The sequence below is a fragment of the Strongylocentrotus purpuratus genome, unplaced genomic scaffold, assembly GCF_000002235.5.
Source record: "Strongylocentrotus purpuratus isolate Spur 01 unplaced genomic scaffold, Spur_5.0 spur5_contig_828, whole genome shotgun sequence".
Taxonomy (NCBI): domain Eukaryota; kingdom Metazoa; phylum Echinodermata; class Echinoidea; order Camarodonta; family Strongylocentrotidae; genus Strongylocentrotus; species Strongylocentrotus purpuratus.
Window position 1 is genome coordinate 224056 of NW_022145533.1, and position 20605 is coordinate 244660.

General features: G+C 35.0%; 1 protein-coding gene and 1 long non-coding RNA gene across 5 annotated transcripts in view; both read right to left on the bottom strand.

The window, feature by feature from the left end:
- Positions 1-6413: 6413 nt before the first annotated feature.
- LOC105441512 (cell wall protein DAN4-like) overlaps positions 6414-20605 on the bottom strand; it is a 36788-nt gene continuing 22596 nt past the window's right edge. For 2 of the 4 annotated variants that reach the window (XM_030983208.1, XM_030983217.1), the window contains exons 5-8: positions 15514-15582; positions 9608-9722; positions 7777-7937; positions 6414-6855 (exon numbers count right to left, since the gene is read on the bottom strand). In XM_030983208.1, coding sequence (XP_030839068.1) covers positions 6686-6855; positions 7777-7937; positions 9608-9722; positions 15514-15582 — 515 coding nt within the window. In that variant the 3' untranslated portion in view covers positions 6414-6685. The remainder of the gene's footprint in view (positions 6856-7776; positions 7938-9607; positions 9723-15513; positions 15583-20605) is intronic. The other 2 variants (XM_030983235.1, XM_030983223.1) reach the window with 1 other exon arrangement.
- LOC115923065 lies at positions 9733-11009 on the bottom strand. The gene is made up of 3 exons (XR_004063754.1): positions 10916-11009; positions 10479-10798; positions 9733-9945 (listed from the first exon to the last, which is right to left on the bottom strand). It is a non-coding gene; the product is annotated as an uncharacterized LOC115923065 (long non-coding RNA).

Below are 20605 nucleotides of genomic sequence, written 5' to 3' on the forward strand. Positions count from 1 at the left end.
TAATATATATAATTATATACAATATATAAAGATTCTAGGCCTCGATGCTCTTAGATGGTTAAGTTTCCTTCTGCGAATAAATACACCGGTAATACAAAGTTTGGGGAAATTTTGAAAATTGGCTGGGTAAAGATTCTTTACAAATCATTAGGCCCTAAAACATTTCTGCTTCTGAGAAAAATTGAATATTAAAATTTACCGGTGCTCCCGGTAAATTTCGATAATTTTCAAATAGCGCCTACAGCCATACAATGGTAGCTGCGACCATGAAAATGTCAGAATATGTGGTTGGGATGTATAATTTTCTAACGGGAATAGCCGATTGGTCAATTTTAGTCGAGAAACATTGTTTTTTAGCTTAATTAATATCTTGACCTTGAGAGGGAGCTATACAACATAAAGAGTTCATTATTTACAATTTCATAACTTTAGACTCGATTTCAACCGCGACAATGATCACTGAATATTTTAGGGTCTCATAATATGCTTCCAATATGTTCATTTGAACCAAATTCATGACCCCATACCAAAACTTTGTATTACCTTTAAAGGTCAGTTCCAAGACGTAAATAATCATATCTGATCGATACACATCTGTAAAAACCCAATACATACTTGTGTTTGATATGTTGATGTGCTGTGCAATGATAAGAAATGCAAAATTGTTATGCCATTTGCTTTATAGAGATGTGCGAAATTCACAAAATGGCGCCTAGATGACATCACATTATGCAAATGACCTTGAAAAGATTTCATATGGCCTATCCTCATTGGAAAATTCTGACGAATAAAAGAGATGATATGTACAATAGTGTACCACCTCATTATTAAATGTGATTTGATATTAAACTCTTAAAAAGTAATCAATTCTAATTTATGTACACAAAAAAAAGGATTCTTTGAGAGCAATGTTTTCAAATCATTATTTAATCATGGTGATATAGTCTCAGTCTTAAGAATTAGGCACTTTCTCCAAAAATTATACTCTGAATAAATCATTAAACTTTATATCCTACTAGTTCTAAGAAGAAAGAAAAACAAGATTGCTCTAACAAAATGGACTTTGATGTGTAAAGGATTGGTACAGTGGAACTGCCCAGTTTAGTAGCCATAATCATTCGAACAGTGAAAGTCAAACTTGAAACATGACTTGATTAATCAACATTTATAAACCTGATTTTAGTGTTTACATTATATATATTCCATAATCTATACATACACAAAATACCACATATTGATTGTATAATTTTCAAATCTATGGTTGTGATATTAATGAGGCTCATCAAAGAGATTAGAGATGAGTGGCATAGGCTACGAGCACATGCAATAATACAGATTATTACCCGTATCAGACATCTGAGCAGTGGTTTTACAAAATCATATTACACTTGTTGTAATCCTTAAAAGAGCTGATCAGTAAATACGAGACCATATTACCCTCGTATAAAAAAGCCTATGGACTTAAGCGTACGGTGTAAAAAAAAGCAGGAAATAAAGTCTCATATTCACCGCCCCATATTTTGTCATTTCATTGCGCATCTATTATGCGTACGAGAACCTGCGCACTTTGCACACACTCTATTGTGACGTAATAATCACACCAAATTAGGCACACTGTTTGCAGTGTAGCGAATTTTTTTCCAGCACTGGATGCACAGTACAGTGCTGGTTTGACAAAGTTTCTTCAGTTCTTTGAGATTGTCATGGTTGATTTATGTATTTGCTCTAGATGTCTGATTTGGATAACAATAACAATATTGACTGGCTTAACTTACTGGAGATACCACATATATTGCCCTCGTCTTTGACTCAGGGCAATATGAGTCTAGTTTGGGAAATATATGTTGTATCTCCCTCAAGGCCAGTCAATATTACCGTATATAAATATATCCTGCATCAAAAATTCATTGGTATTTGACTGGTTGAGAGCTCTTCAGATGACAAGAAATATTTCAAACATTTTAAGGTGATCTTTTGATCCCATGTTGACCATACATTGCGAGACAAACGAATATCTCTAGCGATATTATTTTTCGATACATTTTAAGATTGCTGAGAAAAAGTACTACATGTATTTGGAAGTTAAAAATTCAGCGAGCGTACAGGATTTCAAATGCCTCCGGCGGGCAACTCCCGCAGTGTCACCGCGCTCACGCCGTGTGATTTATGCTGAGCCGCAGTCTAATTAACTGCACTGCACTACTGCAATATTTGATTAAACTTTTGATGTAGGATATAAAACAAATATACCCTGCTCTCTTTTCGAGGTACTGGTTAAAACTATGTGCCATGGTGACTCCTCTTGCCCTTAGTTTTAACCAGAACCACCCAGGTCAGTGTATATTTGTATGATAGACATGTATCTGTCTTGTTTAGGTAGCGTTAGCTAAATAAAAATGTATCTGAGTAACTAATAGTCATGTACAATATGTGCATTTGAAGATGGAACATTCGAACTGGAATAACAGCTATAAGCTACAATCATATATTTTTAATAAAGGCTATCTGAAGGTTTTATTATAAATGAAGGTAGCTGTTACAGTATACTATTTGATGGTGGAATTAAACTATCTATCTACTGGATGGATAAACATTTAGGATCAGTCTAACTGCTTTCTATCAAACTGTAAAATTATACATAAATGAATACTGCAAGTCGGCACCTTTTTCATATAGCGTAAACCATGAACATAATTCCAGTAATATAATTAATAAATTTGCAACAATTGTTGTATAATATACATTACTCTGACATGAACTCAGATAACAATACCTTAGCATCAAATACATTTCAAAATGAATTTAAAACAAAAAAAGATTTTTAAAACCAATCGTTTTATCACTCATTCATATTAACAGTTAATGAATAGCGAGTTAAAAATGTCAAGCACATTTCAATTTTCTCAAGGTAAATTTCAAGGTGATTTTCAGAGATAATTAACTGGCAAAATTTCTTTTCTGAATACATGGCAAGATATCCTTCGTAAAGAAAAAAAAGTGGCACATTTAAAAAAGGAACAATCGATTTAGCAAATTAGTTAGACAAATCTTAATATTCATATAATATGACTACCTGTATCAATAAACACACATCACATTGGTTTGAGTTGCAAGATACTAAAGTTTTTTTTATAAATGTAATGCTTCCTGGGAGAAATTTCAATTTTTGAAACATATTTGTGGCTAACACCCAGTAAATAAGATCGATTGATCGATCTGTATTGAAAAACAAGTCAGAAAAAATCTTGGAACCAGCGGGACTAGAATTTGCATCTACTGCTTGCCGGGCAGCGACTCTACCACCAGGCCATCACTGGTCCATAGCACAGTCACGATGAACTAGAAACAAATACGGTACCCAAGCTTTTTCAATACAGATCGATCAATCGATCTTATTTACTAGGCGTAAGCCACAAATATATTTAAATAAGATACTAAAGGTTATACACTTCCTCTATTTTGTAATTAGAGGGAACATGAGGTTCATCGGGGGAAGAAAAGAGTTTAGTTTACCACATTATTAAATTAAAAAAAAAAAATAAAAAAAATATTGAATATTCTACGATTGTCAACGAGAAGTTGTGCTTTGTCTCTTTGGCTCTTTGCTTTCACAGTTCACAATGTTCACAGTGTAAATGTGTATTCCCGAGAAGGAGTCGGAGAATTCCTCCAACCCAAAAATGTTAAAAATTGACTGAAAAAGAAATCTGTTCCTATATACAAGATGTCCAATAACCACAAACAATCTTATACTGACCCATATAAACACAGGCTACAGCTTAATTGAAACACTCATGGACTGTATTTACATGTACAATAAAAATGTGCAAATCAAACTGAAACACTTTTCAAACAAACCCAATTAAAGTTACTGTAGTGTAACTTCATCATGTTCTACACAATCATGTATTGTATTGTATTTATTAAAGTTCATTGATGTACATCAATATGCTGTTTATAAAACATATGAATCAATTTACAATGTAATGTAACAAATCAATATTCTGTTTGGAAACATATATATATATATATATATCATATAAATCAATTTACAATGTTATGTAACAAATCAACATTCTGTTTGTAAACATATATACTGTATAAATCAATTTACAATGTTATGTAACAAATCAACATTCTGTTTGTAAACATATATACTGTATAAATCAATTTACAATGTTATGTAACAAATCAACATTCTGTTTGTAAACATATATACTGTATAAATCAATTTACAATGCAGTGTTTATAGAAAAACAGAAGGAAAATTATATCCACATGAAACATGAAACTCTGTCCCTTTCACACCCAATACACTTCACTTAGTGCCAATTCAAAAACAGGACTGAAGACACAGAACATTAATAATGATACATAAAACATCAACAGATTACAGATATGACTGAATCATACAGAGGTTGCACTCAAGCTCTCAAAAGATATATATACACCATAATGCACAACATGAATACAATTGCAGCTGCTTTACTATATTTTGTCTTAAAGACAGAAAGAAAAAGACAAATTTCTTGAGTCTTTTACAACAATTTTGTTATAGAAGTGAAGACATTCTACACTAAACCTTATTTTCATTAAAGTACAAGTCCACTCCAAATATAAATTACTCTCAAAAGAAGAAGAAAAATCAGACAAACCAATAAAAAAAGTTTGAGCAAAATCAGATACCTAATAAGAAAGTTATGATATTTTGAAAATGTATGTACAACTATGGAACAATGAAAATCACTACACAAATTGCCAATTTGATTATCAGTTTGTGACGCCATGTCCTCACTATTTATTGATTGCTTTAAATAGTTTAATCCCATTAATTTCCCTTTTTATCCCCCAAAACTTGATTCCCCCATACCTTTGCTCAATTTATATGATTTGTATGATATTGCGTGCATGACATTTCACAAAATCTTTTATGAAATTTGAAGAATTGATACCATTTTCTTAATATTGTAAATTCATAATTATTGACTTTTATATAATAATAATAACAATATTTATAAAGCGCAACATATCCATCTCTAGAGATGCTCAAGGCGCATACAAATAATTTAAATTAATATTCAACATACTATTCATAAATAGTTTATCAAAATTCACATTTTTCATGATTTAACTCAACAAAAATTATTTCATATTAGTGCATCTACACAATGACATATTACTATCATTCTAACTTGGATGCTGGTGTGAAGAAATAAGATTCCTAGGGGGGAAATAGCAAAATTTATGTTACCAATATAAAGAAAATAATTAGTGGATAGTGAGGACATGACGTCACAGACTGATGAGCGAGTTCCCAATTTGTCTTGTGCTTTTCATTGTTCCATAGTTTTACATACTTTTTCTAAAAATCATAACTTTCTTATTGGATATCCGATTTCGCTCAATTTTTTTTTGATTGGTTTGTCTGATTTTTCTGCTTCTATTGAAAGTAAGTTTTTTATGGAGTGCACTTGTCCTTTAAAGATATAAAGGGATAGTGGTGAAATTCCATTGACCACTGCTGACGGATGTTCCACTTGAGGTTGTTACAGGTTCAAAGGAGAGTATTGCCGATGCAATTGATATTTATATAACGCCTTTACATAAACATGCTCAAAGCGCTTTACATTAGTAAATAAAACAGAATAATCATTCATGATGTGTGGCAGTATCCTTGAACAAGATTTTCAATATGCTGAGGCAGACATGTGTCATTACTATGTAGGAACATTCCATTGCCCATTGAAGGTACGTTGTAGGGTCCAAAGGACAGTATCTCCTCTTGAAACTTGCTGGAAGCATCTTTGCACAATTATCATAAATCGGCTGTGATGATCAAGGGCCACATCGCGGCAGTACATGGCAGACATTGTTCAGGCTTTATGGGGATAGCATGACATTTCTTTGATCATTGGACGGTAAACTATAGAACAATACTGTCCTGAGACACTCTCAGGGAAGAAAAAAACATGGGGGCTCGGGGCAAATTAGCCCCCAAAATGCCCAAAAGAGCCCCGAAAGTCATAAAAGAGCCCAAAAAAAATTTGCATAGAGTTCAATGCAAAACAAATTAAAGAGTGTTATTTTCATGCAAGCAAGCTTGAAAAGTAGCCCCCGAAATTTTGTAAGTTGTTTTTCCCCCCTGGACACTCTTCTCTGCAGTACACGTAAATCTCTATTTCCCACCTCCTAGACCATCAATGGGGGAGGGAAAGAGGGAGATATCCGATGCAACCGTTGCACATCTTGTCCTTTTCTCTACATCTGCTGCAGTTCAAGTGCACAAAAGAAGTTTTCTGTGCTGCAAACTACATGTAATATAGACAGAAATAACGTCTCATATGGGTCATTTCTTTATTAAAACTGACATTTGTTGACATTCCCCATACACAGAGGCGGTCAGAGGAGCCAGATGCAATCTCAGCGGAACATTACCGTCGATATCAGAGACTGAAGCTTTCGGTCTACATGTAATATGGCTTTGATTGAGTCTGAGGCGATACAGTGTACCTGACACTGCTTATCCTCACTTGCCCAAAGTCACAAGAACTTTCGTGAGAGTGTCAAAAATAGAGTCCGTGCTAGCTAGCAGCATCACAAAGTACTGCTGACGATGGACTGTTCTGGAGGAAACAAAATACACAGCCAGAATGTGTCACGAAAGCACGAGAGCATTTGCAAATGCTTATCCATCATTTCCTCCTGTCGACGGTGAAGGAATCTGGTCGGGTTCAGGACTGACCCTGTTCGATCTGCTCCCTTTCTTCTTCTTCTTCTTTTTCTTGGATGTAGCGCCGTCCGGTTTGCCCCCTGTGGTCGGTGAGGGCAATGCCTCCTCTTCCTTGGACAGCTCCCCTGTGATGGGAGGAGGGGGGGGGGGGGAGATTGACAAGAGAGGAAAGAAAATGGGGGAAAGAAAATGGAGCAAAAGAAGAGGGAATGTGATGAGAAAAAAAAGCATGGGGAGGGATTTACTACACATACTGTTGGTGATGTCATATTCTACAATAATCCTGATATTCTCACAAGATCTTCTAAGAAAACATAAAATAATAAATTTCTTCTTCTATCTTAGTAATCATTTGAAATAGTGTTTAACTCTTATCATGCCACAGGGCTAATCCCCATTGTGCCAAGCCCCAAATCACGGAGTGCCAAGTTTATATTGAGATAATCTGATTAACGCGATACAGTGTAGTTCTATGAATAGCGACTGCAAAACACATAGCACAGTCCAATGAGCATGAACATTAACTGCTACTACGAAAGTGTGCACGCATGCATGCACATGGCAGCGTAGCAATAGCTTGCTCGCATGTACAAAGCACTATAACAATAGTGTGCATGCACCCTCATGGCAGGCTATGAGTTTAAGGACAAAAACATCCATGAGTAATTTGATGGAAAAAATGGTTAGAGATACATTCAATGGCTGGAATTTTCTACATAAGTTCAACACTGGGATTAAATTTATGTTGAACAAAGGGGAACTTAATTGGTCTAATTTCCTTTGTATATACAGCATTATATTCAAATTTTAGTAGAATACTTGCTATTCAGTCAAGTTAAAACACATCAGAAACAAGTTAAAGAATTGAAATAGAGACATAACCTTGTGCACAAACTTGTTAATAAAATACAGCAGTAGCAAAAACAAATCAAAACAATGAAAACACTGAAAGTTTAATCATTACTGATAGAAAATGTGTATAATTACTTCTAATAAATGAAGTGTAAAGAAAGAAAATTAAATAAGCCAAAAGATTGGGCTTTTACCAGGGGTTTTGTCAGTATTTGGATTAGGTGAAGTTGACAGGATGCCATCTTGCTCAGGCCAGGCAGGTGGTGCCTCTATGGGGGCGAGTATGACCGTTCCTTTTTTCTCAATTTTCAGAAGTTCCACCTGTTTCTCTTCATTATCACGCAAAGCAGCTTCACTATTAATACAAAAAAGGGAGCAAACAGAAATTGATAATCTCTCTTCCTGGTGCAGAACTTGCCTGTGATAGTGATGTGGCATTATATCTGAATTATTATAATTATATTTGCTATTTCAAACATTATGCTTGTAAAGGAATTAATTTTGAAATATTTAAAGATTTAATGAGTGATATCTTCTGGAGACACGTTCTATTAAATTTCTGTTTATTTACAGATTGTCAGTTATCCATGATACATCTCCCAAAATACTCCCCATTTATCTTAAGAAGTGTATATATATATATATAAAAACAAAACATAACAAAACAAATTCGACTGCATCTCCAATACTCCTCCGTCCTATTTGTGACATCACGATGAAAACAAAAAGCCCATCTCTTGTGGTTCTCGAGATATCGCAAAAGCAAGGCTAATACCTGTAATTTCAGAAATTGACCTTTGAACTTTGAACCCCAATTCTGAACAGATCATCTTTCTACGGTGATATACTATCACAAAGTTTAAGCCTCATATCTCTAGTGGTTCATGAGATATCCCGATAACAAGGCCAATAACTGGAATTTCATAAGTTGACCTCTGCCAATAAAAGGCATAACAACAATTTTAAAAATTGACATAAGGTTAGTAAAAGATTAACTAACAGTAGCATGTCAGAATAGAAAAGATTTGTATGAAACATATGAAAAGGAAGAAGAATATCATGAAAGTTAAATGAAAATGACTGCAAATACAACAAAGATAACATAGATTCATAAAAAAATTCACTGATAACATTATATGTTTACTAGATGTGAAATAATCAGAAATATTAACTTCAAAACAAAAACTACGTGCTCAATGTACGGTAAAGATTATGAATGAAGTTCGAAAGGTGAAAACATGTAACAACAGATTGAGAAAGATCGATAAACACTGAACTGATCAAAACTTTGTAATTAGAAAAATAACTAGAAGACTAGGATGAAGTGCATTTACCAGTCTGTTTGGCATTTCAAAGGTACTGTACCATACATGTTCATGGACATATGGTCGCCTGGCTGGCAGAAGGGCGTTAGCTCAAATTTCAGGTCAATAATGAAACTTTAGGCAAAAGGGCGTTAGCACTAAATCGCCTCAAACTTTTATAAAACTGACTTATTTTCCGAGAAAAAACTGTGACCGTGTTCTACTACAACATTTCTATTAGTCTTTAATGTTTTAAACCAATTTTCGGGATGGAAAGCAGTTTAAGTATAAAACAAATCTTTAAATGTGAATAATTCGAAAAGTAGTTTTTCGAGTCGCTCGCGCGCTAACGCCCTTCTGCCACCCGGCCGACGATATCATCTCTTAGGAGCCAGAAAGGTGTTTGATATTAGAAGATAAATCTATCTCTTCTCAATGGCTACCTAGTTATACAGGATGACATTAACCAGTCTGCTCTTGTCAGTAGCGTACGCAGGATTCAAGGGGGGGGGGGGGGGGGGTTAACATTTTTAAATCGGGCCGAAAATTTAGCATAGCATTTGGCAATAGCAAGAATTGCCACACCCAACAATGGTGAAATAAATGGATCCTATACAGGAAGAATTTCTTGAAACATTAAGAGTTTCATGTCACGTATAATGTAGACATTAATCTATATTTGCCAAACATATAGTTACATAAAGGTGAATGTGATAGTTACCTTCCTTCACCTACTGGCACGAAACAACATTTGCCTTTCTTCCACAGCCACCAGATCAAAATAGCAAGGAGGACAAGGAGGATGATAGCTCCACATACACAACCAGCAATCAGACCTGTTTCAATCATGGAGATAAAAAGAGAGTTAATAACAGTCAAGGTTGGGCTACAATATTACATCAGTTTAAATTGTGTCTTTACATCAACTGATAGTATGCCACTTGCTCCTGTGACAATTGCTCGGCAGTAAATTCATTAACTAACCTGATTCCTAAATTCAACCCTTGACCCTACAGCTTACCTAAAACCTTAATCATATCCCTACACCTAACCTAAAACCTTAACCATATCCCTACACCTAACCTCAATCATATCCCTATAGGTAAACTTAAACCTTAATCATATCCCTACACCTAACCTCAATCATATCCCTATACCTAAACTTAAACCTTAACCATATCCCTACACCTAACTTCAATCATATCCCTATACCTAAACTTAAACCTTAACCATATCCCTACACCTAACCTCAATCATATCCCTATACCTAAACTTAAACCTTAATCATATCCCTACACCTAACCTCAATCATATCCCTATACCTAAACTTAAACCTTAACCATATCCCTACACCTAACCTCGATCATATCCCTATACCTAAACTTAAACCTTAACCATATCCCTACACCTAACCTCAATCATATCCCTATACCTAAACTTAAACCTTAATCATATCCTTACACCTAACCTCAAACCTTAACCATATCCCTACACCTAACCTCAATCATATCCCTATACCTAAACTTAAACCTTAATCATATCCCTACACCTAACCTCAAACCTTAATCATATCCCTATACCTAACCTTAAACCTTAATCATATCCCTACACCTAACCTCAAACCTTAATCATATCCCTACACCTAACCTAAAACCTTAAACATATCCCTACACCAAACCTAAAACCTTAATCATATCCCTGCACCTAACCTCAAACCTTAATCATATCCCTACACCTAACCTCAATCATATCCCTGCACCTAACCTTAAACCTTAATCATATCCCTACATCTAACCTCAAACCTCAAGCACATCTCTACACCTAACGTTAAACCTTAATCATATCCCTACACCTAACCTCAATCATATCCCTATACCTAACCTTAAACCTTAATCATATCCCTACACCTAACCTCAATCATATCCCTACACCTAACCTAAAACCATAACCATATCCCTAGACCTAACCTAAAACCTTAATCATATCCCTACACCCAACCTCAAACCTTAATCATATCCCTACACCGAACCTAAAACCTTAATCATATCCCTACACCTAACCTCAAACCTTAATCACATTCCTACATCTAACCTCAAACCTTAATCATATCCCTAGACCTAACCTAAAACCATAACCATAACCATATCCCTAGACCTAACCTAAAACCTTAATCATATCTCTACACCCAACCTCAAACCTTAATCATATCCCTACACCGAACCTAAAACCTTAATCATATCCCTACATCCACCCTAAAACCTTAATCATATCCCTACACCAAACCTAAAACCTTAACCATATCCCTACACCTAACCTTAAACCTTAATCGTATTCCTACATCTAACCTCAAACCTTAATCATATCCCTACACCTAATCTAAAACCTTAATCATATCCCTACACCTAACCTAAAACCATAATCATATACCTGCACGTACCCTCAGACCTTAATCATATCCCTTAAACCTTAATCATTTTCCTACACCTAACCTAAAACCTTAATCACATCCCTGCACCTAACCTCAACCTTAATCATATCCCTACACCTAACCTTAATCGTATTCCTACACCTAATCTCAAACATATTCTTACACCTTACCTAAAACTAAATTGCACCCCCAACCCTATAATCCTATATTTTTGACAAAATAAAGCCCTGAGCAATTGTAGCAGGAGGAAATGTCGATTCACCCAATCAACCAGTTCATAAAAGTATTCAAATTTATGAATCATGGTTCTTCTTGAGTACAATTAAATCAGCCATAAAGAGTTGCCTGACAAGAATGGTACCATAAGACGCTGAAGGAGTGAATTTACTATATTCATAGGTCAAATCATTTCATAGTTGCAGCTCCAACTTGAAACCTATAGGCAAATATAAAAGTGTGTAATTTGTATTGACTCACGGTAAATAGCCAACAAAGACACACAATACAGAAGATTGAGATTGACAAAGTACACAAAATTAGCAACAGATACAGTAACTAATCAAGAAAAAATGCGAAATAACAAATTAACAAATGACTGAGAAATAAAACAAATTTATGAAATATAAAGTAATACTTTGCAAAAAAGCAATTCAAACTCCAAAATATATTGTACCACTATCTGTCCAGAATCTCAGAATAAAACACAAATATTACAGAAATAAAATTATACAAACCTTTCGATTCTGAAAATATGGATAAAATGAAATACAGGGTCCCTACATGTACCTAAATAACATGTGTGGTGCAAGTGCAAGATACTAAGCCTGTAATAACCTAATGAATACCTACTTCTTTTATTCCCTATAAGCTTTATAACACAGGGATCATGCAGTTCCCATAAGCAATGAGATAGCTGTGTTAGATGCAGTGATTAATATCAAGAACATTTAGTAAAGGCATTGGACACATTATTTTACTCACTCAACCTTTTACTTAAGAAGCAGAGAAGAAAGTTATTACTAGAAAGTGACACACATCAAATGCAGAATATTTGCAAACACATATTTTGATATCAGCTATTAATTTTTTTTAAGACACTATGTTGAATGTGAAAACTACTTCTGTGGCACAACTACCGAAGCTATCAGAAAAGGAATTAACGAAAAAAGAATATGACTGCAAAGTATTTGAACATAATCTAAGATAAGGGAAGAGAATACAGATCATTAAAGAGACTTGAGTAAGAAGAAAATTTAGGAATACTTCTCATTTGCAAAATGTATTTCAGAACATAACATAAATATATAACATATTACATGATATGAATTATGAATGAATTGCTCATATTGACATGAAATAAACAAGCATCAATCAATACTTTGTGGAAAATTTCATAATTCTGCACAGTCAAAAATACAAAGTTGTCTTAAACTGATCATTTAACCTAATCCAGTATACTGTAATTCATTTGCTTTTTTTCTTCAAATGGCATATATCGTTCCTGTTTTCACGAAGTGACGATAGTGAGGAAAATCCGCACGCAAATCGTATGGGATTATCATTCACTACCGTCACTTCGTGAAAATAGGGACGATATGTACAAGAGGTCTACGGACCTAACGCTCACCTGAGCCGATGAAAGTAGGGGCCTCGGGACCTAGCCCCCTTCCCCTTTACACCAGGAACATAGGAATATTGGAACAGTAGGGCAATGTTGGGGTGCTGCTCCAAAGTTCCCTGTAGAGGCATGTATCCCATTCAAACAAATTTGGGTCTAAATTCTTCAAAAAATGATTCTTATAAAGGCTACAATCCTACTGACCCTGGAAAGGTCAGAAGCCCTTCAAAACAATTTCATACCCCCTGTCTGATGAATGCATCCTATCAAGTTAAGTCAAAATCTATATATGAATTTTAAAGACAAAGTTTTTTAAATGTCTAATTATTGACATAGGGGCACTTTGGGGGATGATGCCCCAAGCCCCCTATGGGGCGTATAACCCATTTAAACATCTTAAGATATCCTTTTCCTGCACGTGATTCTTACAAATTTTGGTTAGAATCTATATATCCATGGACTTTCAAGTATAAAAAGAAAATTTCCAATTACTGCCACTCAAAAACTTTGTGGGTGCTGCCCCAGGCCCCCCTTGGAGGTACATACCCCATTTGAACAACCTTAGATCTCTCTTGCCTCAGGACGATCCCTACCAAGTTTGGTTAAAATCCAGAGAAGAAGTAAAAAATGTAAAAAGTTTATGGACGCGGGCAAAAAGCGCTCAACATAGCTCACTTGCACCTTCCATCCAAGTGAGCTAATAAAATGAGATATGTTGACTTGTGAAACCTGTAAGGAATTATCCTATAAGACCCCGTTCTCACTCACTTCGTTGGAGCGCTCTGGAGCGCTCTAACTAAGACCCGCTCCTCAGGAGCGGTTCTTAGGTGAGTGAGAACGCTCAAAGTGGTCCAGGAAGCGGACTTCTGGACCGCTCCAGAAGTCCACCTTCCGAGGTGGTCTTGAGGAGCGGGTCTTATTAAGAGCGCTCCAGAGCGCTCTAACGTGCAATGTGAACGGAAAGCGTACTTTGAACGGAAGTGAGCTAGTGACCTTCGGTGCGAAACATGTAGTACGGTACATACGGTTTGGATTCCACGCGCGAAAAATTGGCCCGCCTACCTGAGCTGCCATAGCAACAAGACCACTTTGACTCGTGGAGCGGTTTGAGCCATAAAAACTGCTCGGAGTGTGAACGCTCGCAAACCGTTCCTCAAGACCCGTTCCTCTGGAGCGGTCTGGAGCGGTCTAACTAAGACCACTTTCAAAGTGAGTGAGAACGGGGTCTTAGAAATCATTTCCCTGCATTTTCAGGGAAATGATTTATTTGGGGGAGGTGGGTATTTGTGTTTTCATCCTATCAATGATGACTTAATTAAACTGTTAAAAAATATATCAATCTGTCTGTTCCTATGTCCATGTTCTTTTCAACACTCTAAAATACAGATCACGAGGCATCATAAAGTAATTGCATAAAATATCATGTAAAACATATCTTGCTTTGTATATTGTGAGTGTAGAGGCGATGAAATTATTCTTGTTAAATTAATAATTGATTGAATGCAATTTGAGATGCATAGAGTAGGCACATCGACAATGAACCAATGAGAGTTTAAATCCAAAGCAGAGAAATAACGCAAGAAAAGGAGTGATGTAAAAAGCAAACTAAAGAGATCCCATCACAGGTATATATTTAAATGAAATTCTTGTTAATAAGAAGAAGGAAAGTGCCAGTAGCTCAGGCAGTTTTATGTCAGTTTTATTTCATTTCAAATTTTTAAAATCTGACGACTGTAAAACCATGCAGAAACTTGCAGGGCTTTTGTGAGTGGCTCAAATTAGTGAAACATTCATTACATGAAATGAGGAATATCACAACTCACACTGACCAAACTGTAAATGTTTACAGTTTATCCATCAGGGTTAATAATTCACAAAAGTTTCATGTCCCAGAGATTCTGGTTTTAGAGCACTACACGTACTCTTCACAAAATGTGCAAAAGTCACGTGCTGTGGAGATTTGTTTTTTCATAGTTGCTCTTCTAGCTATTGTGTGGATGAAGCATGCATGCGATTGCTTTAAAGGTAAAGACCAGTATTGGAAACGCCCTAATTTCAAAAAATGAAATGGAAGCTCTTATTACCAATCATGTGAAAGAGTATGTTTTGACTAATACATAACAACAATTTTGCCGGGAAACCACCTACTAATTGATATATTTGGTAAATTAGTTTATCTATTGGTGTGTGAGAGATAAACGCATGTGTGCGTAGTCCCATAAACGTCTTTCTGTGTACAGTGCTTGTAACTTTACGAAGACTGGGCCAAATTTCTTATCATTTTGATGATTCCAGAACCTTGCAGTACACACCAATACTTATATGCTAGATGATCACCCTTTTCTAATCGATTCCACAACGTTTCTTTCACAATGCAATCGCATGACCATAACTGGTCCTTATCTTTAACCCTTATGTGAGAGTAACTTGTATTTCACGTACATGAAACCAGCACCAGATGTACAAATAAACGATGAATGACAGTGAATGAAACAACATTTTTTTGAAGAATTTTCACAACATGAAGGCTAACGTTACAAAGTAATGATCACAGATTCAAGGCTACAAGATTGACGCTCACCAGCAGAATTAGGCCCAGATGGATCGGGACAGTCCGGCTCACATGTAGTAGTCGGGTTCTCAATCAGGCCTTCAGGTTCCAAAGGCATCACACAAAACCAGAAATGGTTAAAAGTTATCATTGCATGTAGCGCCTTCAAAAGAATTACAACTGCTTTCAAAAATTGAACTCTGGGTATATTTTGAAAACCCTAATGTATTGCCTACATGATTGTATAGAAATCATGTTTGGATTACGCAATACCTTATTGATTGTCATGTTTGCACATTTCAATACTAGTAGGTGATGGACAATGCTATTGAAATTGCCTTAATTAACTACCGGTATCCAAACTGCAGTGTATTTGCATCTAGGGCCCAGCATGATGAGATGACTAAATACACAAATTAAAACAAGTTTATTATTTTATAATAACAAAATAAAATAATATTTATCGTTTCATTGCATATTTGATGTGATATAATTATTCTTGTATTTTGTTTTGCACGAGAAATAAAATCATTTGAATTAAAAAAAAAAAAAAAAAAAAAAAGGTAAAAGGAACAAGTATGAGAATTTTGGAAGTGAGCCCGACTTGCATCTTTGGGATGCATTTTCACTTCACAATTCTCTTACAAGCAATTAAAATTTTTAGGTGCTTTTATCTTTATCATTATCATTATTATCATCATCATCATCATCATCATCATCGTCACCATTATTTTTTAAAGCCATTATTATTGCTATTATTACTGTTATTATGAATATTATTATTAATGGTGTTGTTGTTGTTGTAGGTTTCTATAAGGATAAGTAGAAATGAAATATGAAATGGAGAAGTATAAGTATGGTCATTCGAGAATCTTTAGAAAAAGGAGATAAACAATTGCAGAAAACATAATAATCATCATCATTTAAAAAAAAACTTGTAGAGGACAATGTAAAATTAATCGAAAAAAATTGATAGTAAAAATCCGTGTTCACTGTGTAGCAAATAAAATACACCAAAAGAATCACAGTACTCTCACCCTGCGTTGTTAAAAGAGGAGTTGTTTCATCGAGACTAGGGAATGTGATTTTAGTCGCGTCTGTTTAAAAAGCAGAACAAACAGTACATAGTTTGACAGAACAGAACAAAACAAAACAAAATCAAGAGAATTCCGGAAATGTGCATTTCATATTCTGTTCAACCGCTGCAGGACCTTATGATAGGCATAATTTGTCAGAGTCTACTTCTTGCAAGATTTTTACTTTCCTAGTGCTATAGAAATGCAAATAAAAAGGTTCTATACTGGACAATCTCGTAAATTCAATTTCAGGGAAAAACATTTAATATGTATTGCTCCTGATTTTGACAAAAAATTGCTCTCATAATCCATTTTCTTTTGTGAAGGGTAGGGGGCCGATTGAATAAAATTTTAGCCCCATTATTTGTCCAACACTTGCATATTTTAGGCCCACCATTTTATTATCTGAAGTAGCTTTTACTTCAATGAGTATATTCATTCATCCTTTCTATAACTCTTTAAATTAGAAGAATATGAAGGTGCTAAGAAGAATAGAAAACATGTGCAATCATGGAGTGAGTTACTCCTTGATATAAAGACTAAATCAAATTAATAACAGATATCGCATAACAAAATGCATTGCGAATCAATATCCATGAGAAGGTGTTAACTCTAAATCATTGGATACAGATACCCTTCTGGTTCCAAACAGATAACATTTTGTTCTAAATATGACACCTACATGTACATGAATTGGTATATATCATCATCTATCTGCAAGAAGGCCCTAATGATCTGTGTATTCACTGTATTGTCAATGGAAGTAAGAGCCTTCTTGCAGAAAGTCAACAATGTATTCATCTATCCTTTATGGTGTTCTTTCAATCAAGACCTACCAAACATTGAATATTGTACCATTTTTTTTTACTGTTTTAAATCTAATCAAAGTACAACAAGTACCGTAGTTCTCTGATGCAACTAAAAATGGTTTCAGTAATATATACAATAAAGCATAATGTCTGCTGATAGCCAGAAAGGTGTTTACTCAAAATTTAATTCAGTTCAATTCAGTTTATTTCAAATCTCTTTAAAAACATAAAATTCCAATGAAAAGTAAAGCAATTTAAAAATAAATATACAATATGATATATACAACATAACAAAATGCATACAGGTACATATAGCTGACATGACAAATACAAAAAGAAGGATGAAGTGTATTATACATTAAATGAGATTAAAATAATCAAAAGTGAGTAAATGATATCATATTATTAACATTGAAAAGTAGAATACATGACATGTGAGACACAAGGATTCAAACAAAAACATATGAATATTATATCTAAAAGAAATTGTAGGTAAAATGTATATCAAGGCAATACTGTTTTAACATAGTAATTTATTATTTAAAAGCAGACAAATACTCTAGCAACAAATGATCCATTATATATTTTGTCAAAGGGATTTTAGATTAGGTTTAGGGGTGATGAATGAATGAATTGACCTAGAGACCCTTATTGGATAAAGACATCTGCAATCAGGCTTCCCAGCAACTTTTGAAGAAAAAAAATTCACTGATTTTTCTCTGATTTATTCCTGATGAATCATTTAAAATGCCACAATTTCAGCCTATTTCCTGTTTGAGACCTTTTCAATGAGGGAGTAGAAGGAATACAGTATGAGACAAGATAACAGGGACTGTCTACTTTTTTAGTGTATGATTGACATTACCAAATTTTAGTGCTTCTTTCCAAATCCCCTGACCTTTAAAAAAACAACTCTAGCCTGACTGGACAAGAGGGAACTCATTTTCCAGGATTTCCCCGATCTTCAGCAGAGGCGGGCCATGGGAACCCTACCAGTACATGAGGCCATTAAAAAAAATACATGTTTAGCGTCCCCGCCTGCTTCCTTTTATGGGGGGGCCGCCCCCTGTTTTTTTTTTTTTTTAATTAAAAAAAATATGAATTAAAAAAAAAAACATAACAAACATGAAAAACACTGCTAAAATAAACTGATTTAAAAAAAATAAAAAAAATTTTCAGCGGCCGTCTTGAAAAATAGCCCGACTGTCAGGGAAAATGTACTGAGTGGCCATTTTGAGCGCCATTTTGAAGAAAAAAAAAAGGGCCTGCTCCTTCCTATTTTTCAAAAAAGCAGGACGCTAAACATGTTTTTTTTTAAATATTTGGCCTGATGATGTAATGGAACATGGATGACAGTAGATGGTAAGTGTATTAATATGTCATTAAGACCAGTACATGATGTAATGTAGCATGGATGACAGTGGATGGTAAGTGGATTAATGCGTCAGTAATACCAGTCATCCATGATGCAGAAGAAAAATCACTAACAGACATTTAATCATTGATTAGACACAATTACCCCTGGGAACCAAACATTTTTGACAAGCATTGCTTCTTTTTGGTTCCCCCATATTTCATGTTATGTTAATTACAAACAAATTGTTGATTATGTAATATTTTACTTTAGTCTTATTAGTCTATTTACTTTAGTCTTCAATTTATTCATTTAATTGTATTTCGTTTTTTGAATGTATTTGTTTGTTTGTATAATTACTTGTTCAAATTTATTGGTGAAATGTAGAAATAAATTTAAATCAATCAAATCAAATAAATGCCCAATAAAATTCCCTGATTTTTCTCTGATTTATTCCTGATGGATCATTTAAAATGCCACAATTTTAACCTATTTCCTGTTTGAGACCTTTACAATTAGGGAGTAGGAGGATACTCTAAATATGAGACAAGATAAAAGGGACTGTCTACTTTTTTAGTGTATGATTGACATTACCAACTTTGAGTGCTTCTTTCCAAATCCCCTGACTTGTTCAAATTTATTTGTGACATAATTATGTTTGTAATTGACACGTTAAGAGTTGAGAATCTTCCAGTGGGCTCCGGCCACCTCTGGAAGATCACAAGAATGACTTTGAATCTAATATGACAAGCTGAAACAACTGTGTTTGCATCAAGATTAATTGAAAGAGTTTAGTTTGGTCTTTACTAATTATGTATCAGAAATACCCAAAGGAACGGAGGATCGATTTTGGATTCTTCCCTGAACACAGATATAACTAGCTGACAGAGATGTACATGTATATGCATACATGCCAACATTTGAAAATCAGAAATCTGTACAAATTATGCTATTTAAAAAAAAAAGAGGAACAATTCTAACTCTCCTATTCAATACTACAGACAAATTTGTACAGGAAGAGGAACACCTGCATTAAAATGATAATTATCTTCTCCCAAAAAGAGGAATGTTCCTCTTTAATCTGAACAGTTGGCATGTATCTATATGGATGCAAGACGTCCATCAATAAGATCAACTTTGGATCTATGGTGAAAGATCTTGGGGTACGTGGTTTGTGATATATAGCATGAGTGGTAGGTGAAATTGATTAGTGAAATTCAGGAACTGATTTGATAGTTGCAAGTTTGGTACATCGCCTGTCTGTGAACATAGACAAATACACATAAGGCGCGTCTTCATCAACTCGAGATTGCCAAAAAGCCCGCTATTTCTGGTTTGGGAAGTAACCCCGAAGTATACCGCTAATATTGCTACTTCGGTCTGATGAAGACGCAAATTAGCTGGATAGTTTGCGATCGGGACAGTTCAAATAGCTGGATATTTGGCAATCTCGAGATAGTGAAGACAGGCCTAATATGATCAATGAGGCAACTTTGGATCTGTGGTGAAAGATCTTGGGGTGGTTATGATATAGCATGAGCAGCAGGTGAAATTTATGAGTAAAACTGGAACTGATTTGATAATTGCAAGTTTGGAACAATCGCCTGTCTGTGAACATAGACAAAATGCAGGGGTGGCATGCTACAGCCTGCCTGCAGTATCCCTCCTCACTTTTCAATTTCTTTCAGTAGACATGTTCAATAGCGCAGTGTTGCAACAAATGCTCGTTTGCATCCCCCCCCCCCCCCCCCGAAAAAGAAATGGTTGCTAGCTCCTGACCAAAGCCAACATGTATGGCACAAACCAGAGCTGGGGGTGTTTCATAAAGCTGTTCGCAAAGTTACCGTACGCATGACTTTATACGAATGACTTGAATATGAAGT